The following is a 27308-nucleotide window of genomic DNA, read 5'->3' as shown; positions in this document are numbered from 1 at the left end:
TTCATGTACCAAAATTGTAGTTACAAAGTAATAATAAATTAAGTTGTTTTTAATGTGTGGACTACACAAATTTCAAATCCCTATAGTACCTCCTAAGGGGTTGTATTTTTAAAATCCTTTCTTAGCGGATGTCTACGTCATAATAGCTATCTGCCTGCATGCCAAATTTTAGCCCGATCCATCCAGTTGAGCTGTACGTTGATAGATCATTCAGTCAGTCAGTCACCTTTTCCTTGTATACATTTAGATTTCCTAGTATAATAATATAAAAATTACAACTCAGACTTAGAGTAAGTTTTTAAAATTACTTTTTATAATATTGAATTCTAGCCCCATAAACTATCGCTATACAAAACATCACATCATTTTATCACTACAGTCCAAGACCCTATTATCGTATGTCTACTGAATTCTAAGAGTGAAAAGTAAATTGTCCGCAAAGGTACTTGGGACAAACGATGACGCCGCGACGACTGAGCGGTCATTAATCACAATTAGTGCGGTTTTCTGTGGAAAAGTCGCCCGTTTGCGCTGGTTTACCTATTTATGGTTATAGACTTTCAGTTGCAATTCAGTTGTAACCCAGAACGCTAGCAAAACCGAAGACAGGTGATGGTACTGATGATTACTGATATGATAACACAAAAAAATCTGACTGACGCTAGAGGTCAATGAAAGTTGCGTAAGTAGGCCATTTGGAGTCAATGCCACATCGCAGGTGGGGCAAGATTATTTTGGAATAATTTGTATTAAGCACTGTAAGTGTCTGCCAATCCGGACTTGGCCAGCGTGGTGGACTCTGGCCAAACCCTTCTCATTATGAGAGGAAACTCGTGCTTGGTAGGAAGCCAGCAATGGATTGATCATGATGACTGTAAAAGTAAAATTAATCGGTCTTGTTAATTAGTACCTACCTACTTAATTACTTTCATCATCATGATCAACCCATCACCGGCTCACTACAGAGCACAGGTCTCCTTTCAGAGTGAGAAGGGATTTGACCATAGTCTACCAAGCTTTAAATTACTTTATTTCATTAAAACTAGATGATGCCCGCAACTTCATACCTATTATTTTGCTTTAGCATTTAGTCAACCACGGTTCGGTGATTAACAAGACAGATAGACACACTGTTATTATGGTTATTATTATTTACTATGGACGACTCTCGACTGCTAGCAAAAGTAACATAATAAAAAAGTAATCTTAAGCTCTAAAGACTATCTAAATTATAAGTTAGAAAGCAATTAAAATATAAAATTAATGTAGTTATTAAAATTAAAACCCACGAAGAATAATTATGACACAAAAACCAATTTAATCCAGCTAGTAGGTAATTATCAACCAAACAAAAAAAATCCACGCCCTAAATTGCGATCAGAGCTATTGCACTATAAAATAAACTTTATTTATCTTTAACACAAGGTATAAAATAGAATAAACATCATCTAAATTAGAGTCGTAGTAAACGCGTTCAGGTTAACCCTCCGATATAGATTGATCTATCAAGTACCATACATTTGCTATCTGACGGGCCATTTTTGTTAGCGCGACACGAAGGATAGGGGTCGAATTAAACTGGTTGGATGCACCAAAACAAATGACTGGGGGTCACGTGATCAGTCGATTTGTCGTAACGCCTAAACGATTATAGGAGTCATTAATAGTCATGTTACCACCTTTGATAACGTCATTACAGCATTCGTTGTTGTAAATTATGGACGAAGGTGGTTCGTAGACTTTCATATGGATAGCAATTTAGGTGGATGCACTTAGGTTAATGATTTTTTGGAGCATAGGTACCTACCGTGGATGACGTCACAAGTTTGTCCTGTCCAAATTCAAGGAATCAAAACAATAATAACAACAACTTCTTTACAGCGATCACGTACTCATCAGATCCGAATCCGTGAAAATACGGATATAAAAAATATCTACGACAAAATATGTCATAAGTATCGTATTTTCACGAGCTCGGATCGGATGAGTGTGTCATATCAGGATAAAAATATATCCAAATTATTATGACAAAATTGACCCAATCATAAACTTGGAGTCTACAATAAATATTTGTAGTAATATTTTGAACAGAATCGTTTTGCCGTGACAGTGTGGGATTACCTGAGCTTCAGGCGGTCACTGGTGAGTGGGGATCTGCTCCTTGCTGATGATGACCTTTGGGATGACCTTCCGATACACTTAACTGCACTGATTTTAATTAAGGGGTTTCGATAGCAAGATTGTTTAGCGATAATATGTACACGTCATAGGTTAATTTTGCACTTTTTATAGGTACCTATTTTGCTTGACGGTTTGTTCAGATCACTTATTTTAGCGGATTAATTAGCGTTTATTTATTAGTTGCGGTTTTCACTTGATTTCGCGAGTTTACACACTTTTTGGAGCGGAGCGGGTGTTTTTAATTGCGTGGCACATTCGTTGTGCAAAACAGGAGCGGTTTTCAGCGTGCGTAAGCGCCAGAATGCGGAATCGGACTGAAGGGGGAATTTGAAAGGAAATGTCATTGCGTACATGCTTATGTGTGAGTTTGAATGTGCGTGTGTGTGTATTTATAATAGATTACTTGAAAATATAATAAATGGCGTAAACAACTCCCCCGGCCTAGAGGCAAGCCTCTAAACAGAACGAAAAGCGTGATAAATTAAAGCGTTAAAAAAAAAAAAAATTAAAAATTAAAATTAATTAATAGAGTTAGTAGAATTAATAGCAGCCTATTGAGAAGGTAGAGGGCATATCCGTACAACTGGTCTGATGTAGTTTCCGGAACGCGTTCTAACTTTGACTGCTCGAATTACACTGTCTTTCCCTGGATAGAGTTCTTCTATAACTCCTAAAGGCCAGCAAAGGGGATGAACGTTAGAATCTTTGATAACAACAACAGCTCCAAGACCTACAGGATTGGAGGGAGTATTCCATTTCTGTCTGTGTTGTAGAGAAGTTAAATATTCTTGGCTCCAACGTTTCCAGAAAGAACAAGTGATTTTAGTTAGTAATTGATAGCGCGATAAGCGGCTGTCGGGAATATCTGATAAATCCTCGACAGGTAAATACTTTGCGGGAGTGAGATTGAGAAAATGGTTAGGCGTTAGCGCGGAAAGATCTGACGGATCAGAACTTAGAGTACATAATGGTCTACTATTTAATAAGTTTTCAATTTGAACTAGAACTGTATTCAATTCTTCATAAGTAAGGATTTGTGTCCCTATAACTTTATACAAATGAGTTTTCACACAGCGAACGTTAATTTCGCTGAGGCCGTTGAAATGAGGGCCATAAGGTGGACTATGCTTAAACTGAATACGATGTTCTGCGAGACGATTCTCTATGAAATTTTTATGAGCATTGGACTGTATGAGAGTGTAAATTTCATTTAATTTGCGTTTAGCTCCAAAAAAGTTAGTAGCTCCATCGCTGTAAACCAGACTTACTGGGCCTTTGCGTGCGTTTAGTCTCAGAAAAGCAGCGAGAAATAAGTCTGAACTGAGGTCTGAGACTAATTCTAGGTGTACTGCCTTGGTAGTCATGCAAGTAAATATGCAGACGTACGCTTTATGACTTTTAATACCTCGACGGCGAATGTGAGTTACGAAAAAAGGTCCCATGTAGTCCACAGCGGTGTGAACAAAGGCTTTAACTTGCGCTACTCTAAAGGCGGGCAACTCTCCCATTTGTGGAAAAGTAGATTGAGGGTTTACGCGAAAACAAATATTGCATTTGTGTACACGTTGGCGAATCAAGTTTCTGGCTGCAATGATCCAGAACTTCTGTCTAAGTAACGCGAGTACTAACGCGGGCCCTGTATGCAAATTAGTGATATGATAATAATCAACTATTAGCTGAGTAATGCGGTCTTTAGAAGGTAATATTATTGGGTGCTTTTGCCCAAAATTTAATTGTGAGTTGCTTAAACGACCACCAACTCTGATGATGTCGTCTGTGAGAAACGGGTTAAGTTTTAACATTGATTTAGAGCAAAGTTTATTATTTTTAAGAGCGTGAATATCTTGAGAGAAATGTTTATTTTGAACATAGCGAATTACATACATTTCTGCAAAATCAAGATCTGAAACTGTAATAGAACCGCGTGATTTCAAGAGTTTAGAGAATCTTAATATGTAAACCATGGTGCGCAGTAATTTAGACCAGCTAGAAGAGCGTTCGGCTAAATTTTCAATGGGATGTTGAGCGTCAGAAACAGAGGTTTCAACTGCTAAAACAGTAGTTTTTGATTCTTCAAGATCTTCATTGTGAGCGTTTACTTGAAAAGGCGTAATGGGCCATTTCGATAAAGGATGCGTCGTCCATTGAGGAGAGTTGAACCAGAGTTTGCGTTCTAATAATTCTTTAGGCGTGATTGGACGAGATATTATGTCAGCGGGATTTTCGCATCCGTTGACGTGAAACCAATGTTCAGAAGGTAATTTTGAATTTATTTCTGTAATTCTATTAGCGACGAATGTGTGGAATTTATATGCGGGAGAATGAATCCATGTAAGAGTTACTGTTGAGTCCGAAAAAGCGTAAATATTATTTATTTTGCAGCGTTTACTAAGAGTTTCGCGTACCAAATTGATTAAATTGGCTAATAGAAGAGATGCGCAAAGCTCGAGGCGAGCGAGTGATGTCTTCTTAAGCGGTGCGACTCTAGATTTTGAAGAGAGTAAATGAACAGTTCCAGGCGAATGTTCATCTGGGCTCACACGTATGTATACGGTGGCTCCATAGCATTTTTCACTAGCGTCAGAAAAACCTATAAGCGTTACATGGGATTCAGAGTTCATACCAACATGGCGAGGAATTTTAATTTTTTCTAAATGCGGTAGTTCTTTACAGAATTGTTCAAATCGTTGAGCGATCGAGCTGGGTACTGGTGTATCCCAGGCGAGATTTAATTTCCAACATTCTTGGACGAGAAGTTTCATAAAAGCGGTAACTGGACCTATAAGACCAACAGGATCAAACAGGCGAGCGGTAATAGAAAGAATTAAGCGTTTTGTATAATCGCGGGGACTCTCATTAGCGTTGATTTTAAAAGTAAAAGTATCGAGTTTAGGATGCCACTGCATACCTACTATTTTCGTAACATCTTGAGCATCTGAATCAAAATTAATTGCTTGCGGATTTTTGTGAGAGCTAGGAATTTCACTGAGAAGTTTGGTGTCATTGGAGATCCATTTAGTTAAATTGAAACCACCTGCGTTGAACATATTAACCATTTCATGATAGGTTTCTTTGGCTTTCTCAAAACCATCGATTGAGTTTATGTAATCGTCCATATACATGTGATTAGTGGCTTCATTAGCTGCGAGCGGGTACCTGTCAATGCTATCTTCAGCTAGCTGACGCACTACTCTCATGGCGAGATAGGGTGAGCTAGATACTCCAAATGAGACGACAGTGAAATTATAAGTGTCGATAGATTGATCAGTGTCAAATCTAAAAAGAATCCTTTGAAAAGCATGATGCTCGGGCGTTAAATTTAATTGAAAATAATGTTTTTCAATATCTGCGGTTAGTGCGAATGAGAATAATCGTAGATTTATTAAGAGTTCAAATATATTATTCTGTAAGTTAGGACCTACATATAATAAATCATTAAGCGATTTTCCGGATGTAGTCCGACTGGAAGCGTTAAGAACAATGCGAGTCTTAGAAGTCTGCTTATCAGGGCGATAAACAGCTCTGTGCGGAATATAATAACAATTTATATCGCGTGAAGGATTATCTACTTTTGTGAGATAACCTTTGTCAATGTATGACTGAATGGTTGCGTTATAATCTTTTCGAAGAGCGGGATTAGCGTTTAATTTCTTCTCTAATTGAAGAAGGCGGTGTTTGGCAATCGAGTACGAGTCGCCAAGTTTAGCGGGGTCATCTTTAAAGGGTAAATGAACAGTATATCGACCTGTTTCATCGCGTGAGTAAGTATCTTTAAAGATGCGTTCACATGCCTCATCGTCTGGGCTTATGTGAATTTTATTAGGTACGTTTTCTAATGACCAAAAGCGTTCAGTAATTTCTTCGAGCGAAAGTGCGTCTACATTACATAAAAATGTTTTTTCAGAGTTAGAGTGGTGAGTTGAGTGGCGAGGTTCACAATCCGCTTTCCCCATGAGAATGTAACCTAGCGTGCTTTGAATTGCGACAACAGAAGAATTAGGTGAGACTACTTTGTCACATCCAATTAAAAATGGAAACAATTCGTTGCCTATCAGGCAATCGATTGGTCCAGGAGTGTGATAACTATCGTCAGCCATTGGTAATGAGTGCAAAAATTTCAAATGGGAGACATCGATGTGAGCGTTATGTAAGTGGTCGGTAATTGTGTCTATTACCCTAGCGGTAATAGTATAAAAACAGCGTGGATCAAAGCGAGAATAAATTTTAAAAGTTACAAATCCCAGTGATGTACTTTCTGTTTGACCAATGCCTTTTACAACTGACGGAGCGAATTTAATTTTTAAATTTAAACGTTGGCAACATTCTTTTGATATAAAATTAGTCATTGAACCTGTATCTAAAAATAAGCGGATAGGGTATTGCGTATTGTTACTATATACATGCACTGTGGCGGTAGGTAAAAGTACGGTCGTATTTTTTAAATAATTGCCCGAAGACGTGGTCACCGACAGTGCTAATTCGGTAGGACTAGTTGTTTGAGTGTGAGACGCGGGGGGCGGTGCTGTAATTTTTGTTAAATCACTAGATCTCTCGTTCTGCGGTAGCGGCGGCATCGGAGCGCTGCCATTATTCGCACCATAGCGGCTCTGTGAGTAAGAGGGGGCTTGCGACTGTGAGGTCCCAGGTTCGTACCTAGGTCTAGAAAAAGAGTTACATAAAAGGCTGTGATGTGAGCTAGATGCACAATTTCCACACCTTCCCTGGCTTTTACAGCGGAATTTTAAGTGAAAACCTAGGCAGAATTCACAAAATCTATTTTTCCTCACTATATCTAGTCTAGTTTTTGCGTCTTGGCTTTTAAAAACCTCACACTTATAGAGCGGATGAGCGTTTTGATTTTTGCATATAATGCAAGTGCGTTGAATATTTTGCGAATTTAAATTATAATTGTTGTTGCCGACTGTACTTGTATACGTTTGAGTTTGCGATTTAGGTTTGTAAGAAATAGGTTTTTTATTGGGAGTTTGATGAACTTGAGTGCTTCGCAAAGTTTGAATCTTTAGTTGTTCTTTTAAAAATGTATTTAAATCAGAAAAAGTAGGAATTTCGATGTGTTTATGCGTCTGTTCAAACAATGAAACAGTTTCCTTACTTAATTTCGAGAGTGCGATATGCGTTATCATAAAATCTGACAAATTCTTTATAGGTAGACGTGTCAAAGCTGCTTGCGCAGAGCAGAATTGATCAACAAAAGATTCGAGCGGTTGATTTTGTTTACAATTTAATATTGTATCAATATATTGAGCTGCCTGTACCCTCGTGTCTTGATACTTTTCTAATAATGCGTTCCATATAATAAGATAGTTTTCAGATGTAGGCGGGATTCCTGAACAGACTAAGAGCGCCTTATCAGTTAAACAACTAATCAAGTATTGAACCTTCTGTATGTCAGAGAGTCTGTTGTTATTATGAATAAGATTCACAAAATTTTCATAAAAAATTGTCCATTTTGAAGGGTTGCCATCAAAACTCTTCAAATCTATCGGAGGTAACTTTTTGTTTAACAAACTGTATTGATTATCACACTGAGACAAAGTGGTGGACTCGGTCTTAATCTCATTAAACGTATATTGTATTTGACAGTATAAAGTATCAAACGCGCCAAGAGCGGAGTAGTTCGGAACATACTTAGGGTCAGAGTTTAAATAGGCTGAAATTAATTCATCTAAATTCGTAGTAAAATCTAGACGTAATTTCTCCAAAGATTGAATGCGGGACATGAAAGTCGTTCTGTGTGCGTGGTCACTCACCTTAAGTGACAAATCATAAATTTGCTGAACTGATTGAAATAAAAATTCCTTTTTTGCTTCCAATTTAACGATTTCTACATTAGTCGATTCCTTTGTCTTAGCCATTTTGACTTTTGATATACGATAGTAAGCGTTATTTCAAACGAATAAGGTCGATTATAATTATGGATCAAAGAATAATTTATCGAACGGAATGCAGGTAGAATTAAAAAAAAACTTAAAACCTAAAATACTGAGAAATACATGTAAATAATTATATATAATGCGTTAATATAATATAATGCGATGATCTGAACACAAATATGCGTAAATATACAAAATTTTTGTATATTTTTTAATAAATTCGGTACTCGATGTATGAAGCGTGATTCGATTCTTACTTATGAAATAAGTATTGGAATATATAAATAGCGTTTTCAGTGTTTTGTTGTAAGTGTTTTTTGAGGGAATATGGAAGGTTTAAAGGTCAAACGGGATAGTTAGGGAACAGATTGGATCCAGGACGATGGGAACAAAAGGATCGGATCCCGGTCGATGGAACAAAAGGATTAAATCCGGTCGATGGAACCACAAGGATTGTGGGATTACCTGAGCTTCAGGCGGTCACTGGTGAGTGGGGATCTGCTCCTTGCTGATGATGACCTTTGGGATGACCTTCCGATACACTTAACTGCACTGATTTTAATTAAGGGGTTTCGATAGCAAGATTGTTTAGCGATAATATGTACACGTCATAGGTTAATTTTGCACTTTTTATAGGTACCTATTTTGCTTGACGGTTTGTTCAGATCACTTATTTTAGCGGATTAATTAGCGTTTATTTATTAGTTGCGGTTTTCACTTGATTTCGCGAGTTTACACACTTTTTGGAGCGGAGCGGGTGTTTTTAATTGCGTGGCACATTCGTTGTGCAAAACAGGAGCGGTTTTCAGCGTGCGTAAGCGCCAGAATGCGGAATCGGACTGAAGGGGGAATTTGAAAGGAAATGTCATTGCGTACATGCTTATGTGTGAGTTTGAATGTGCGTGTGTGTGTATTTATAATAGATTACTTGAAAATATAATAAATGGCGTAAACAGACAGGATACAACGTCAATGTTACCCAGCCCGAAAGGTTATGATTTAGTAGTATCTTATATTCTTTATTGTTGTCCAATTTAATATCTAGGAATGTGACAATACGAAAAATAATATTATGTAAATTATCGATACATAGGACTAATTATTTATTGTAAAGTAAATACTGACAACATATTAGGATTGACAGGATATGGCTGGATTTAAAATACAGTTGTCTATAGAAATTATGTGAAATAATATGTAAATCATCAATAGAGTATGGCATTAATTAATGTAGTACAACAATAATAAGTAAACCGTCAATACATGTTCCAAATAATATTATTTAAGTAAATTAATAATAATGTCAACAATCTCAATGTTGGTACAATGGTACCTACCATTGTACCAACATAAATAATTATTAAAAATGTCATGTGACGGTGGCCTGTGGTTTGTTTACAATTGAGAGAGGATAAAAACGGGACACACATCGATAAATGGCCAGTCTCGTATAATAACTCCTTCTCGTGTTAACTACAGCCTTAGTCTAGTGAAGTGATGTGACTTCAGAGTAAACAAAGGCGACAGAGTTACTAAAGTTAAGTATTCTTATATTTTATTGTAATCACTTGCCTTATAAAGGTTTAGTTATTATAACCATGTACCAAATATGTTTAGATATTATGTTATGTATTATGGAATGTTGTAATGCTTTTAAAAGATGTGTGTTGTGGAGTTTCTTTGCCCATTTCTTCTCCACAACGAAACACCTTTGGAAACGGGTGGTAGATTCATTTTAATATGAAATAGACCTATGCTGAGAAATACAACAAAATACAGATAGGTCTATAAAGATTAAAGTATTAAAGATCTTTCAATAAATGATTAATTATTATTCGACTTAGTTGGTTTTACTTCTGTATTTATTACCTACCCTCTTTTGCTATTTATTTTATACATTGAGATAAAAGTAAACACTAGGTTGTTAGCTTCTAATTATTATAGAAGCCTGTTTAGATGATTAGGATTCTTACTTTAAAATAATACAGCAGATGCTCTGCTTGATTTTTAATTACTTAGTATTTGGCCTTACCTGACAAATAATTGATAAATGATAACTTTCATTAGTAATCATTGGATTTAATTTATCATCACTATTAAAGCACACTGTCTTAACTTCTTTCTTTTTTTCTAAATTTGTCAAGTGCGTAACAAAATTATTTATGCATAGTACGCGACAGGTCGAGAAGGCAATCGGGGTATCAGGCGGGGGGACACCCCGTACATCCACAGGTCACCCGCGCTAACCCGCATTGGATTAGCGCGGGGGCTGTGCGGGTGAGCGGGGCGTCTCCACCTCGATTGCCATCTTGACCTGTTGCATAGGTACTATAAATTCAATTCCTATCGCTGGTCAACACTTTTTGGGTAATCTTATGTGATAAACTTACGTGATATTTGATCCTGAGAACGCTTAGTTCTCTAACTTTTCAGAGTTTCAAAATTCAAAATTCAACACCTAAGAGGGTGAAATAGAGGTTAGAAATTTGTGTACTTAGTCCACGCGGACGAAGTCGCGAGCATAGGCTATTACGATTATAATGTCATATACCCTACGTAATTTAGTGAAGGTAAGTGCAAAAACACCTATGAGTACCTATGTTTAAAGATTCGCGAAATCAAACTGAAATAAACGAGAAATTATTCAGCCAGCTAAAAATAAGGAACAGTTTATTTTAATAAAAACGCACTATAATAAAGAACAAAACATTCCAAAGAATTACAATACTGTCCATCATCTTATCTACCCTAGCCTCTCCATTAACATGCCGTGTTTTTTCTATTTTCTCGTTCGAGTTCGGATTAAGTAGGGAGACAATGCCGTCCATAGTTTCGTAACACGTGGGTAGAATCTCTTTTGGTGGTAACGCAAAACCGTGTCTCCCATTGTCGCGTAGTTCGAAAATTACCACGTATCTGGAAATAAAAGATGTTTTTTGGGTTCCGTACCTCAAAAGGAAAAACGGTACCATCACTTTGTTGTCTGTCTGTCTGTCTGTCAAGAAACCTACGGGGTACTTCCCGTTGATCTAGAATCATGAAATTTGGCAGGTAGGTAGGGCTTATAACATACATTAGTGGAAAAAATCTGAAAACCGTGAATTTGTGGTTACAACACACAAAAAAAATTAAATTGTGGTCATGAACTAATAATTAGTATTTTCAATTTTCGAAGTAAGATAACTATATCAAGTGGGATATCATATGAAAGGGATTCTAAAACAGATTTTTATTTATTTTTATGAATCATAGCTGATTTATCGAGCAAAATGTCGCTCGCACTCGCACTTGGCCGGTTTTTATTTAACTAATAACTTTAATAATGAATTCTAGCCCCATAAACTACCGCGATACAAAAATCACATCATTTTATTACTAGAGTCCAAGACCCTATTGATAAAAACATCCTTACGGAACGTTAAAAGATTTCTTGACCCAACATGCACTGACACCAGAGGTCATGTAACCTGAAATCAGAACAGTGTAAAATGAAATTCATCATCATCATCCTCATCATCTCAACCCATCGCCGTCTCCCCACTGAGCACAGGTGATTACGTAAAACGTTGCAGTAGCGACACCAACGCGACAGTAGTAGCAATGCGAATGTTCATTTGCTGTCTCTCGTCTTCTTCTTATTTTGCTTTGTGGCTATTGCTGTCTCTCTCTAGCCGCTGTTACGTGTGACGTTTGATAGCAATGATCGCGAGACTTATGGTACGATTACACCTAACGAGTACAGTGGCGAGTCAGTGTCCTCGGCCGAGTACTCGGTTGGTATAAACACTTTAACGAATGCAATTTCGCCAATTTCTTAGCCACAACACTGTCTCGGCCGAGTGTCATTTTACTGTCTCGCTTAACTACTCGGTAGGTGTAATCGTACCCCGCGGGTCTACTCTCTAAAGGAGACGGTTTGAGACCATCATCCACCACGCTGGTGAATTCTCCTTCGTCGTAACGCTTTTGGCCGAAAGGTGGTAGTTATCAGGACGCGTGACGTTTTTGGGGGCAGATGCTATGTGCCTCACAAGCACTCGCTACTTCTCCCTGCTGGCCGATAGTCTGGTACATTCGTGCACGGGACTGCCTACAGCGGACTTAACCTGGTCGGTCCATCTCGTAGGTGATCTTCCTCACCCTCTGGTATCCTCCACCTTGCCCTGCACTACAAGACACTCACTGGAGTCACTCTCACGGCAGGAAATTGCGCATTGTAAATCTTTACACACTATTGAGAACATATTTTTAGAAAACTCTCAAGCGTGCAGGTTTCCTAACGATCTTTCAATGGTACTTACTTATGGATTTATTAAAACTACTACACTCTTTGAAGTCTGATTAAATTTAAAAAATATTAATAAGTAGGTACTTATCATCATCATCATCAACCGATAGACGTCCACTGCTGGACATAGGTCTCTTGTAGGGACTTCCACACGCCACGGTCTTGCACCGCCTGAATCCAGCGGCTCCCTGCGACTCGTCTGATGTCATCCGTCCACCTAGTGGGGGGTCTCCCAACACTGCGTCTTCCGGTGCGAGGTCGCCATTCCAGCACCTTGTGACCCTAACGTCTATTGCCACTTCAGCTTCATAACCCGTTGAGCTATGTCAGTTAGTCTAGTTCTGCTACGGATCTCCTCACTTCTGATTTGATCACATAGAGAAACTCCAAGTATAGCTCTCTCCATCGCCCGCTGAGTGACTCTAAGGTTTCTTATGAGGTAGGTACTCATAGAAAATACATTTTTAGAAATAATAAGCAAACGCCTTACCTATTGTATCATAAGCTGTTCCAACAGTATACATAGTTCTGTACCTCTTTTCTATTTCTTTTGCCGCAAACATTCCCATTTTATGCTATAAAGGATTAAGGTATTATAATAACACCTTATTAATTACTAGATGATGCCCGCGACTTCGTCTGCGTGGATTTAGGTTTATTAAAATCCCGTGGGAACTCTTTTATTTTCCGGGATAAAAAGTAGCCGGGATATAAGCTAACTCTGTACCAAATTTCATTCAAATCGGTTGAACGGTTGAGCCGTGAAAAGCTAGCAGACAGACTTCGCAACCCGTTGAGCTATGTCGGTTACTCTAGTTCTCCTACGGATGTCCTCATTTCTGATTTGATCACGTAGAGAAACTCCAAGGATAGCTCTCTCCATCGCCCGCTGAGTGACTCTGAGCTTTCTTATGAGGCCCATTTAGTTAGCGACCATGTCTCGGATCCATATGTCATCACTGGCAACACGCACTGTTCGAAGACTATTAATATTAAAAAAAAAAATGTAATCTTGTATATACATTAAACTGAATATGCATACGACTTCATTAAAATTATCCAAGTGCAGCGAAGAATACGCATATGGTATGATCAGGTACTGCCCATAGGAGTGGAAAGCGAAATAGTACTGCAGTTTACTGCTCAAAGATTTGACATAATTCTCCATCGCTGCGGATTCGGGCTCAGAGAACGCGTTCTTGCCGCAATAGATCTCACTGTACTTGTTAGAACTTGTGCCAATACCTGTGACAGAAATTACAATGTAGACAAGCATATCAATTTTTAGGGTTCTCAAAAGTTCCTCAAAAGAAAAAAAGGACCCTTATAGGATCACATCGTTGTCTGTCTGTCTGTCCGTTAGGGTACTTCCCGTTGATCTAGAATCATGAAATTTGGCACGTAGGTAGGTCTTATAATAGCACAAGTACTTAAAGAAAAAATCCGAAAACCGCGGATGTGTGGTTATATCATAAAAAAATAATTAAAATGTGTTCATGAGCACATAATTAGTATTTTCAACTTTCAAAGTATGAATAATATACCAAGCAGGATATAATTATGAAAGGGCTTTGCCTGTAGATTCTTAAACATATTTTTATTTATTTTTATTTTTTACGCATAATAGTTTTTGATTTATCATGCGAAATGTCGAAAAAATACGACTGTAGTACGGAACCCTCATACTAGTAAGACTCATTTTCAAAATTGTCTTTCTTGTCATCCTTAGACTTTTAAACTTTAAGGGTGTCTGACATTTTACTTTGGTAAGTTACTATACAGCAAAAGATGAAAACCCAATTTTAAGCTAAATTAAAAAAAAGTTGAATTGCAGAAAGATACTACTTGCCTCCAAATTCGATTCCAAAATTTCTGTTCAAATCTACACCGTTCATGTTTTTTCTATACAAACGATCCTGGAAACACATTATAGTATTAATAATAATAATAAAATTATACTGTAATTTAATTTTTTTATTAATTTAGTGGGAACACCACCGAAAGGAGTTGATTGCAGTTTGCATGTGCGTGGAGAGAAGGACCTAGCAAAACGGACGGTCGAAGTGCACCAGACATCTAGGTGGTGAGGATGAATTCTGTTAAAAGGATGAGCCGCGAAAAAGTAACACACATATAGACACACTTTTGCACTATACCTATATAGACGAGAAAAGATAAGTATTAATTATCCTTTAGTCGAATACCTTTACATGGGTATACTCGTACCCATCAGGGTTGAGCACAGGGACAAAATACCATTGGAATTTTGCAGCAGCCAACTTCAATGCTGTGTTGTTGGATTCGGGAGACAACACGATTTCATGCAAGAAGTACGTCACGAACGCCACCGAAATCCATTCTCTAGCGTGAATACCACCTTCGACTATTACCTTTGGTCTGGAACAATGTTGTAAATAGATAGCCTATTAGCTGATGCTCGGGACTTCGTCCGCGTGTATTTACATTTTTCAAAATCCCGCGGGAACTCTTTAATTTTCCGGGATAAAAAGAAGCCTATGTGTTAATCCTGGGTATAATCTATCTCCATTCCAAATTTCAGCCAAATCCGGCCAGTAGTTATTGCGTGATTGGTTGTAACAAACATCCAAACATCCACACTTTCACATTTATAATATTAGTATAGTAGGATAGTAGGATTAGGATTAGGATTAGGATTTTAGCATTTAAACTATCATGAGTGATTTCCATTATACCTAATATTATAAGTATCTGGGGGCACGGAAGTGTCGAGTAGATAAGTCCGTCAGCCCGACCAGTTTCGAACCCATCCGGGGTTTCAACGTGACAGAAAAAAGGACCCCGGATGGGTTCGAAACTAGTTGGGCTTACGTCGACTAAATATTTGAGTATAGCCTACTTTCCTTAGCTAGAGACACGGAGGTCAGGCAGTGGGTGGCAGCCGGCGATGGGTTGATCATGATGATGATGATATTAGCTTTGATACCTACCTACAGAAAAAAATTGTTATAAAAAATTTAATCCGAATGATTTGTAGTTTTAGTTGAAATATTAATTACTTATCTAAATATATAAAAGGAAAAGGTGACTGACTGACTGATCTGTCAACGCACAGCTCAAACTACTGGACGGATCGGGCTGAAATTTGGCATGCAGATAGCGATTGTGAGCCGTAGGCATCCGCTAAGAAAGGATTTTTAAAAATTCAACTCCTAAAGGGGGGAAATAGGGGTTTAAATTTGTGTAGAGTCGTGAGCATGCTTTAGTTTCTGTACAAATAATAATTGATTTTGAAATGAGAAACGAAAACGTACAACATTCTGATAACAATAATTACTGAAGTTTTTCCAATCTGACCTGCTTCCGTTTCCTCTCAAAAGTCTACGTTCATGCCTAGACTAACTATTATACAAAACTATTTATTTCAAACGCTTACTTGTTTTTTGAATAAGGCAGACGAACTTCCACAGCTAAAATGTCTCGTTTTTCAAGCGATTTTCCGATGGACTTTATATGCACCCTGTCATGATACTGATGGCTTAGATCTTTCAGCCAATCGTAAATGTCGCCCAGCCGGAAGTAGCTCATCCAGTCGAAGGAAGCCATGTTACGTCTTATGTAGGATGTTACGGTTTGCATATCGAAAGCGCTGGAAGGGAAGAAAACAGAAAACAAAAATCAAAGGCAAAATGGCGGCTCATTACCAGGCTTTTAAGTCCCGCAAATTCGTTAAACCACAAAATTGACCTGAAATCAATCCATACTAATAATATAAATGCGAAAGTGTGTCTGTCTGTCTCTCTGTCTGTCTGCTAGCTTTATACGGCCCAACCGTTCAACCGATTTTGATGATATTTGGTACAGAGTTAGCTTATATCCCGGGGAAGGACATAGGCTACTTTTCATCCCGGAAAATTGTTGAGTTCCCACGGGATTTTTAAAAACCCTAAATCCACGCGTACGAAGTCGCGGGCATCAGCTAGTATGTAATAAAACAATAAAATTAGATATGTCTATATTTTTTATTTTTAAGTCCCGCAAATTGCTAATGTGCGTGGCTGCCATTTTAGTACCGTCAGCACTAGACTGAAGTTCCGAGCTGATGGTATATTTTTACTTAAATATACGTCAAATGATGTCAAAATGACGTCATTTTGATTTTAATGAGACATGGATCCAGCGCAATAGCAATTAGCGGGACTAATATATCTGTAAAAGGCTTCTAAGACCGTCAAGCGGCTTGATGGCAAGCACATAAATTTTCGCTTGAGCCAAGCATGTTGACCGTTTACAATGTTTGCTTGATGCTTAGCCCTTGACTGCAATCTCACCTGGTGGTAAGTGATGATGTAATCTAAGATAAATGAGGGCTAACCTGGAAGAGGTATGGCAGTATTTGTTAAACCCCTCCCCCGTTGGTTTCTACACGGCATCGTACCGGAACGCTAAATCGTTTGGCGGCACGGCTTTCCTGGTAGGGTGGTAATTGGCCACGGCCGAAGCCGCTGCCGCATGCATTAATATATTCCACTTACCTCTGAACATCTTCCATAAGCGTTGTGTAATAAATCCCTTCTCTCATAGCGTGGTGTGTAAAAAACATCTTCTTCTCGGGTGGTATGGTAAACTCAATTGGCCTATATACCAACCCGGGCTCCCTCCAGAAGTTTGCATTGTACAATTCGCTTAAATTCTTGAAAAAGCTCAAATGTTCTTCCGAAACTGGGATTCCCCTGTACAAGGTATAATTGTGATACTTTTTTGAAAAGCATTCACTTGCCGAGATAAATAAAATTACGGCTGTGAAAATTAACTTCATTTTGTCATTGTTTCGATGATGATTTTTATAAAACCGTTATCATTTTTGTTATATTGTTGCAGTTTTATTTCAGTCATCGAGATTTTCGCTTTTTCGTGAGCTTAAGGAACATTATATTATTATCAAGAATATTATGCACTTTATCCTACTGTCACTTTTTGTCGTTGTCTAGATCTAGACAATGACAAAAATGTGTCAATACACATAGTACCTATTTCGTACTGGAACATAGACGTAAAATTCGTCTTCATCATAGATGATATTATATAGTCCATATAATATAGTCCGTAAAAAATGACTCCTCACGCGCCATTTTAACTATATGGGTCTACTGTCATGCCAAAAGTACGGTTCACTTTTAAATAAAAATTTGCCGTGGAGACCCTGGGGCCATGGAGTCTTAGTGCAAAAAAAATTTACGAGACATTTCAGCGCGATTAAAAGCCTCATCTGGTGGCAGAAGGGCTGGCTCATTTTTTGCGCAACGGCTGTCCAGCGTGGAAATGCAGCCAGTATTCTTGGCACCATTCCACGCGGACATGATTTGTATAGTAATTAGATAAGGCTAGCTTTAGGTTTTATTGTAATATTTTGGACATTAAAAAAAACAATTAATATCTCACAAACAGTTTACTTCTTCAAAAACAATAAAGTTAGCAACAGCGTCATACAATTAGATCTTGAAGTGACAGCAGAACTGAACAGTTCCCTCGCCATATGCTTATGCCTGGCCGTCATAACTTCCATCAGGCCTACCAACATCTCCTTGCAAGCTGGCTGGATCATTTCTGGAGGTAGCGCGTAGCCGTATGTTCCGTTGTCACGAAGGTAGAATGTCAATGCATACCTGGAAGAAGCATACTATCAAATCAAGCAATCAATCGTAGACGTCGCAGCGTCGTAAAGACGTAGGGCGAGTTTCCATCCTTATGTCGTCGACGTCCCATCTACACCCACGAAACATTTTGCGTCATCATTCCTCATACGCATGGCAAAGGTTTAGAATACTCTTCCACGATATGTGTTTCCTACCAGTTACAACCCGGGTATCTTTAAAACAAGAGTAAATAGGCATCTTCTAGGTAAACGGGTCCCATCTCAGGCCGGCCGCATCATCACTTTCCATCTGGTGTGATTGTGGTCAAGCTAAATCTACGCTAATGAAATAGCATACACCACCTAGTAGGCAAAAAATTTATTAAAAACTAATGTAATTCAGGGTATAAGTTTTCTCCGTACCAAATTTTAGCCAAATCCGGCTCCGTTAAGAGTGAACGACAAACCAACAATCAAACAAACGTGTAGTGATAGTGATATGGGTAGTGATTAGGGTAAAAATACAATGGACTTTTTTCGCCCAATCAACCAGGCTGTAATTTTTTTTATTTCTAACCCTAATCAAACTATTGACTACATGATAAAAATAAAAATCCAACAAACTCACTTCACTTTATATGTTTTTTTCACCCACGACACGCTGTCACCAGCCGATCTATAGCCTGCAACACGAAATACTCGTAATTTCAATTTCCGATTTTCAATTTCATCACACAAATAAGTTATTCGGTTCATATCCACACTTATTGGCTCGAGAGCCCATGAAAAACTTTGAGTGGGTGCTTGAAAAAAACTGAAAGTTGATAAAGTGGTTTAAACTAGACCTGCCAGCCAGTCCATATTGAGACCCCGGATGGTTTACTATGTTTTTAATATTTTTACAAGATTAAAGTTAAGCTACTAGAACTCTACTATAGCATAATAATTAATGAAATAAAAATATGTAGGTAGGTATCTATTTAAATAATAGAACATGTATTTTAATGAAATGAATAAGCTAATTATTTATGGTGGGACCTAAAAGTCGAACACAATGTTTTAAAAACACGAGAAATAATAATCAGAGAAGAAGTGGTCAGTAATAAAAAAGTCAGGCAAGTAAGATGACTCCAAAAATCTTTCTTGCACATAACACTTAAAATATACCTAGATATGAAAAATTCACTACGGACTACTTACTTGTTATCCATACTCAGATAACGCATCAGAACTATCGGTACAGACTTTCAGTTGTTATCAAGCACCTCCTGAAAGTTTACCACCAGTTCCTCACCTATATCCACACTTACCGTACGTGTCGTAAATAGTGCCGACGCCATATTTGATGCCGTACAATTTGTACATTTGCAATATTGCTTGTTTCCCATAATTTTCCTGAAAACGGGATTTGAAATTCAAAATTCGCATGAATATTCCGCAAACAGTTTGCGTAGGGGGGTGTTTGCCAGGAATTTCCTTATAGGTATTCTATGAAACTTAGGCAGGTTGCACACCAGCCACAGAGAATTCAACCTCAAGAAGTACCACGTATATACAAGGTTTTGCAAGAAAACAAAATAGTACAATGTTGGCGGGGGACAGGGGAGAATGCTTTGTTGTGATTGGTGGACTGAAAACTCACGTAAACACGACAATATGCGGAATGAGGGTACTGAACGGGGGTGGGCCAACGTTTACGTTAAGCAACTGCCTAAACTTGGTGATCGCGGGTGTCAGGCTATTAGGTGGTCCTGGTTGTGCCGATCTAAGGTCAAAAGCGCTAGGATCGACAGACGCGGAGGGTGTGAATGCCCGCAACCTTATAGCGCGCATGCTGTCGAGCGAGGACGCCTGGCAACGATATAGCCAAATGCTGCGGGCTATAATGATAAGAAGAGAAGAGCGGGAAAAAGAAGAAAAGAAGAAGTTAGAAATTTCGGAGGTCAGCACGAAGTAATGCTTACGCAGTTCCGTGCTCACCTTGGTAGACATGGGGAGGTTATTTTTGTCCGTGCGAGTCGGACACACCCTGCCAGCAGGCAGAAGTCCGTAGGGATTTTTTCCTCCCCCGAAGAAAAAAAAAAAGGCTATTAGGTGGTCTGTGACACCAGCAGAATATAATAGAATCAAAGTGTGGTATCTTTCTTGACAACAACCCAAACTAATAACTAATAAGTCGGGAAGACCTTTATAATTTCATCATCATTATCAACCGATAGATGTCACTCCACCCGTATGCGCTGGCCCTTAGAATGAATGTTAGGCAATTCTGATAAAATTTAATTCCCATAGTTGCATTATAAGTTGAATACATGGAATACATTGGTAGATTTGGTAGAGATCCTAAGCTGACTTTTAAAAAAATGTTCAGACGAAGTAGACAACTACAATACTTGTAGTTTAGTAGCACCGACAAATCCAAGCTCTTTGGTTAATGACTGTTTGGCTTAGGAGCTGAATAGCAAAGATGCATTGCCACGATATGCACGGCTGTGTCAACTTTCATAAATAACCTTCGTAAATTATAGCTAGAGGAATCTTACCGCAAGTTGCTGCCACAGAACGAGCGCAAGCGGAAGCGATAGCGATTGATGATGCCCATGACTTCGTCCGCGTGGATTTAGGTTTTTAAAAATCCCGTGGGCACTCTTAGATTTCCCGCGATTATAAGGTGCCTGTTTCAATTTCTAGGACGCAAGCGATTTTAAAATCAAATCAAATAATTTATTCAAAATAGGTAGGTACCTAATAAATTACACTTTTTGATTGTCGATTGTTGGATTTGTAAGATAATAGTGTAGATAATTTTCACGCGAACTTTAAACTATACCTACGAGGGTTTCAAACGCGTCCAGGTCTGAGAAGAGCCCACAACAAACTCAGCCGGGTATTCTTTTTATCATCACCACTTTACAAAATCACTTAAACTTATTAGAACTATCATAAAGCTGTTAAACAACTTATTCCGAAGGTTTCTTATAATTTAATTAATAATCCTTTACATTTCAAAGCTTACGTTTTGAAGCTTTAATGATTTTAGAGATTTTTGGAAACCAAAAATACAGTTCCATCTTACTACTTACTATTACTTACTAGTCTTGTTTAAATATCGCTACCGCTTCTGCTTCAGCTAGTAACGGACACAGTATAAGGCACTATAAGTTGGCTTGAAATAAATCTTTTGTACGAAGCAACAGCCTATTTATGCAGCCTCTATGGTATAATATTTACACGGCATGACCTACTAAACTACATTCGGATATAAATAAAAACTTCTCCCAAAGGTTCGACAAGGCCAGAGTGTTTCTAATTTATACAGAAATCCAAATAAGTCTGAGAACTTGACAAATGAATATCTTTTCAGTGTTCCGTAGGTACCTCAAAAGGAAAAAAGGAACCCGTATAAGATCTCTTGGTTGTCTGTCTGTCAAGAAACCTATAGGGTACTTCCCGTTGACCTAAGAATCATGAAATTTGGCAGGTAGATAGGTCTGGAACTCTTTGATTTCCCGGGATAAACAGTAGCCTATGTCACTCTCGAGGTCTTTAACTATACCCATGCAAAAAATCACGTCGATCTGTAGCTCCATTGCGACGTGATTGAAGGACAAATCAACAAATCAATAATTAACTAACAAACCAATAAACGAAAAAACACTTTCGCATTTATTATGGGTACTGGTTATCCCTGAGTCATCATAATATTACGTCTGCGAGTCGTTACAGTAGGGTACACAAATGAGTAGGCACACATACCATTTCACTAAAGTTTTCAAGATGCTTAATCCTATCCGAATATGGTACGATAATCTTCTGTCCGTAGGCATGAAAAGAGAAGTAGAAATTGAGTTTTTCTCTGTTCTGTATCTTCTCCAGATAATTAGCGATGGCTTGGGTTTCGGGTTCGGAAAATGGTTTTGGACCGCAGTAGTTATCGTGATTTGTATTATTGCTACTGTCATGACCTGAAATAATGGTCAACACAATAATTTAAAAACCTTGCTCCTAGTTAAAATATGTTATATTAGCGAAAAAACTAGCTTTTGCCCGTGACTTCGTCCACGTGCAATGAGGTTTTTGAACTCTAGTGTAGCCTAGATAATTTTTTGTATAGACCACTATGTGCATGTGAAAGCACACGCCTCTAACTTTTAGGAGCTATGTGCATTTTAAAATGGTTTTAAGAAATAATTGGTGCCGATTCTGTTGTACACAATCTCTAAACTAAACTAAACTAACAGGTCTAAATCTAGTGCTATCCTTTTCCGCAAGCAACATGAAAGGGATAGCAATAGATTAAGACGTGCCATTTGAGTTTAGTTTAGAGATTATGTACAACGGAATTGCCAAACTATCACTCGCTTTAACGGTTAAGGAATACATTGTGAAGAAACTTGCATGCCTGACAGTTTTTTACAATGTGTGTGAAGTCTACCAATTCATACTTGGTCAGCGTAGGGCTAGAGGAGATCTGGCTCGGGAGTGAGCCGGCGATGGTTGATGATGATGTTGATGATCATTATCAACCATCATAATGTTCTGTTGTCGAAATGCCATAGGTCAACTCACTGTACTAAAGTGATGTCAACTTACTGCAAAAATTGTAATCAAAATTTCTATTCAAATCTACTCCAATCTGAGAATGAAGACCGAGATGATTTCTATTTTTACGCCACAAACGATCCTGAAAACATAAAAAATATGAGAAAAACTTTTCCGAAGAAAAAAGAAAAAGTGGACAGAGATGCACATATCTCCATAAGAGATCTCTACCCATGGCACTAGGAGAGGTTGTAGGTAAAGGAATAAGAATGAGTCCAACAAAAAAAATGGGAGGGATTTCAAGGATTGAAAGGATTTCAAACTTTTGAACCATGGCTATATCTAGTGGCTCCATGTGTGTGTCGTCAGTCATGAGGATGGTACAACGTGCAGCATGCAATATGCACCACCCGCTCTCCTACTGCTAAACATGCAGAAAAGCAAGCAATAATCTTTGACATCAGAGTGTCCTCAGGAGATGTAGTTGACCTGTGATGTGTTGTGTATTATGAGCTTCCGCAATGTAACGTCTGCTTGCTTCTATCTAACAAAGACGCAAAATCAAAAGCAAAAGCCGTGCTGCCAAGCGATTTAGCGTTCCGGTACGATGCCGTGTAGAAACCAAAGGGACATGGGTTTGATAAAAACTTCCATGCCAGGATCCAGGTTAGCCCGCTTCCATCTTCGACTGCGTCATAACTTACCACCAGGTGAGACTGCAGTCAAGGGCTAACTTTTATCTGAATAAAAAAACCTTCTTCAGGCACTTTGGGTTAAGCTTATACAAATCATTATCATATCAAAATGCAAGAAAACAAACACGAAATACTAACACTTTGCATACTATAGACATAACCGTCAGGATTGGCTACAGGTATCATAATCCAGCGAAATTTTTTAGCCACTTGCTGCAGCTTTGTATTCCTAGCCTTATCAGCTTTAGCTATGTGATATATCAAATATGTTACAAACTCAGTTGTTATCCATTCATTGCCATGCATTGTTCCTTCAACTATGACCGTGCTTTTTGCTTTTGGATTTAAAAATTCGAGTGCTAAAATCTCTCTACCCTCTGCTGATAGACCGACAGCTGTCAAATGTACTTTATCACTATATTCTTTTGCAATGTCTGTCATCCATTGGTAGATCCCTTCAAGGTTGTGGTATGTGTTCCATGAAAATGATTCTACTTTCATTCTTGTATAACTAGTCACCTTTTGAGTGTTGAACAACCTAAAAGACCAAGCAAGATTTTTTATAGGTTATGGTGATCTCCATGCTGACGCTAGATGGCTACTTGCACTCACAAATACAACGAACAGACTAGATGGCGCTACAGGTATCTTCAAGGACTCACTGTGACGTCTGAATCGCGCTAACAAAATTTTAACCTCAGAAGACTATTTCTACAAGTTCCAAGTTACAACTGTCAGACCAACTGGTTCCATGAACTTAAAACCAGTTCAAAAGAAGATCGTCCTATTGTTGGAAGGGCCTAGATCACCTACTCTCGTTCAGAGTTATTTAAACAGTTTGTTAATTAGTTTTTATCGTTTCGTTCTGTGGTATTCTGTTACTATATCATTTGTCAGTGTATGGTTTGTTGTTATTATCAGATTTGCAATAATAGCTTCGTACCAACTTACTTTTGTATGTTGTTGGTTAGAAGTGTCCCATTCAAATTAAAATGATTTAACCTCTCTTTGAATAGATTAATTTCGTTCGGGCTTACTAAAATCTGTACATTGTTATGCAGCCTGGCAGGTTTCGTCCAAAACATTACGTTAATATACTTCAGCTTTTCCAAATTTTGCAAAAATTCTAGCTGGTATCTCTCCACTGGTAGTACGTTGAATAACGCATAGTTTGTATAATCCTTGCATTTACAGAGTCTAATATTTATAAAAAATACAAAACAATGGATAAAAACATTTAATTTCATTGTGTAAATTGTGTAAAATATATAAAAATAATAACGCTTTTAAAGTGTCATAAATACGACATTTTAAAGGTTGTCTAAGATTATTATTGTCACTATTATTCTTTAATTATTGTCTCTCTTTAGTTACCTAGAAGAATTTATAATTGGGTCTATGCTAAGTTACCTGATAATTTTTTCAGTAATTATTGCCCGGTATGTAACTACTCGTAATTGACTTGAGAGCGGTGACAAACTTGTGGTAATTATAAGACCAAGTCGGTGTTCTATTCGGAAGGTCAGAGGTTCGATCTAGGGCACGCACTTATACCTTTTCTGAGTTAGAAGCCGGCCGATCTTCTACACGGAGCTCGTCTCATCGGAGGGGAACTGCTAACGGCTACGGGAATTCACGCACCATTGGCATAAGAGGCGAAGCAGTTTGGAGCGTACAGGTACCAGGCCGGCACCACGGAGGAGCAGCAGCGGCGATCTCAGCTATGCTAGTAATGTCTAGCCCCCAAGGGGGAAGAGTGAGCACATAGGACAAGGAGGAGATATAAAATAATTTGTAGGGAGTCAAGAAGGCGCCCCGGGAAAACGCCAAGAGCTAGTACCGAACGGGCACCCTTCCGCGATTTGGCCCATTTAACCGAGCCATGGTGGGGCCATGGGAGGTGGAGGGTTGTCCCTGGATTTTTTGAGCTAGTGCACTTTAAACAATTAAATACCGATGAAGGAAAACATCGCAAGGAAAGCATGCCTGAGAGTTCTCTACAATGTTGTCAAAGGTATGTGAAGGCTGCCAATTTGCAATAGACCAGTGTGGCTATGGCCTAATCTGATAGGAGACCCGTGTTCAGTAGTGGGCAACAACAAAGTTGCAATCTGCATTCACTTGAAGAATTTTATAATGGATTCCAACGCGGTGTTTATGATCATTTAGGTCTTAGGACATTAATTATTATTATTCTCGATACCTAAGTAATTAAAAAAAAAATCTTTTTTATTCGTATAAACTTTTACAAGCACTTACGAATAGTCGAATGCATATACCACTTCTAAATACATTCACATTTAGTCTAAAAGCAGGTAAGACTTACTAAGATTTGAGTTTGTTGTGGGCTCTTCTAAGACTTGGGCACGTTTGGAACCCTCGTAGCTTTAGTTTTAAGTTCGCGGAAAAATTATCACCACTATCATCATCTAACAAATGCAAACCGACTAGCAAAAAGCGTATTTTTTTTCCTATTTTGAATAAACGTTTTGACTTTTGACTTTTACAGAGCGAAACCGGGGTGATTCAGCTAGTTTAAAAGACCTAAAAGAACTTCTATAATTTTTCACTTGGTACCTACAATGCTTTAATTAAAATTGAAATTAGCAATGGCATGAAATGGTTTGAGAAAACTTAAACCAGCGACGCTGCAACTTCTCGCATTATTCAGAAAACTTATCGGTTTAGACAATGGAAGTCTTTCCGTTACTTCAGTTAGTAAAACTGAACTTTTAATGAGCCAGTATTTTGTTGCTATGTATTTACAGTTTCACTTTTAGTTTGTAGTTAGGGACTTTTGTTTTATGCTCTTTGGGTGAATACTCGGGTGCAGCGAGAGAGCGGTTTAACATTGGATGGCAACGGCACGGCATTTCGCCGTTTAGTATGAAAACGTGATTAAGTATAATATAAGTATTTTCATAATTATCACCACTATATCTTACAAATCTAACACCATACCAGATCATCAATAAGAGTAATTTATTACCTACTAGCTGATGCCCGCGACTTCGTACGCGTGGATTTAGGTTTTTAAAAATCCTGTGGGAACTCCTAAATTTTCCGGGATAAAAAGTAGCCTATGTCCTTTTCCGGGTTGCAAGCTACCTCTGTACTAAATTTCGTCAAAATCGGTTGAACGGTTGAGCCGTGAAAAGCTAGCAGACAGACACACTTTCGCATTTATAATATTAGTATGGATTTTGAATAAATCATTTGACTTTGACTTAATATATTCGACCTCTCGCTACTGCCATAAGTAGCATCGTCGTAGCGAGACGCCGCTGTGCCTTCTCGGTCGCGATATCAGGGACTGTTGTCCGCGGAGGACGAAAGTCCCTCATATTTTACTACGGAGTTTCGCCGTTATATTAGTCTATCGTGTGTGTTTTATGCGATGCAGTTCTTAGTGACCCATTTTTGTCCTCCGCCGACAATAATCCCTCGTCTGCGCAGGCAGTATTGTCTCATATGTCTTGTTATACTCCCACACACCACGATCTTGTACCATCTGAATCCCTAAAGCCACTTCTGCTTCGCAACAATTTTAACTACGTCTGTTAAGTACTTTGCGCTACGACCTCAATCGTGATGTGTCATCAAATTATACAGGAAGATTTTTTTGGTTTTGCACATTTTTTTATGTTGTATAGAAATGATAATTTAATTAACACGTATTTTTTATTTTTTTATTTTACTTGAGAATACCAAAGTTATCGTTTACCAAAGATATCCACTTTTGAACAGATGATTAGGGTCACCCTACAAACGTTATCTTCAGCTGTCGATTAAAATACACGCACTCACACCCGATGACGCGCGTGGCGGCCGTTGACCTCTGCGCGCATTAATATCGTCTAAGATGCGCACTTGGTACTTTTTTTTACGGGAAAACGTCAGAGTCAGCTAGCGTGCTTATAGCGTGCTTTGTTTACGAATAGTATGACTATGATTTGCTTATTTTAAGGTAAAAAAAAATATTTCAAAATAGGTACAAAACTATGAATGAAAATGGTTCTATTAACGATACAGAACCACCAAAAAAAATTTGTGCAAAACCAAAAAAATCTTCCTGTATTATGTATATTTTGCAT

General features: G+C 38.2%; 1 protein-coding gene across 1 annotated transcript; it reads right to left on the bottom strand.

Moving 5' to 3' along the window:
• Positions 1-10750: 10750 nt before the first annotated feature.
• Positions 10751-24490, bottom strand: LOC117990386 (uncharacterized). The gene is made up of 15 exons (XM_034977820.2): positions 24166-24490; positions 23353-23752; positions 22571-22661; positions 21734-21942; positions 19288-19372; positions 18606-18660; positions 17879-18008; positions 16878-17164; positions 15779-15991; positions 14568-14760; positions 14213-14279; positions 13406-13608; positions 12854-12938; positions 11488-11542; positions 10751-10991 (listed from the first exon to the last, which is right to left on the bottom strand). The coding sequence occupies exons 1-15, from the start codon at positions 24459-24461 to the stop codon at positions 10751-10753; spliced, it is 2610 nt and encodes an 869-aa protein (XP_034833711.1). The 5' UTR covers positions 24462-24490.
• Positions 24491-27308: the final 2818 nt, after the last annotated feature.

The sequence above is a fragment of the Maniola hyperantus genome, chromosome 18, assembly GCF_902806685.2.
Source record: "Maniola hyperantus chromosome 18, iAphHyp1.2, whole genome shotgun sequence".
In the NCBI taxonomy this organism is placed as follows: domain Eukaryota; kingdom Metazoa; phylum Arthropoda; class Insecta; order Lepidoptera; family Nymphalidae; genus Maniola; species Maniola hyperantus.
This window is presented reverse-complemented; position numbering and strand designations above follow the sequence as displayed.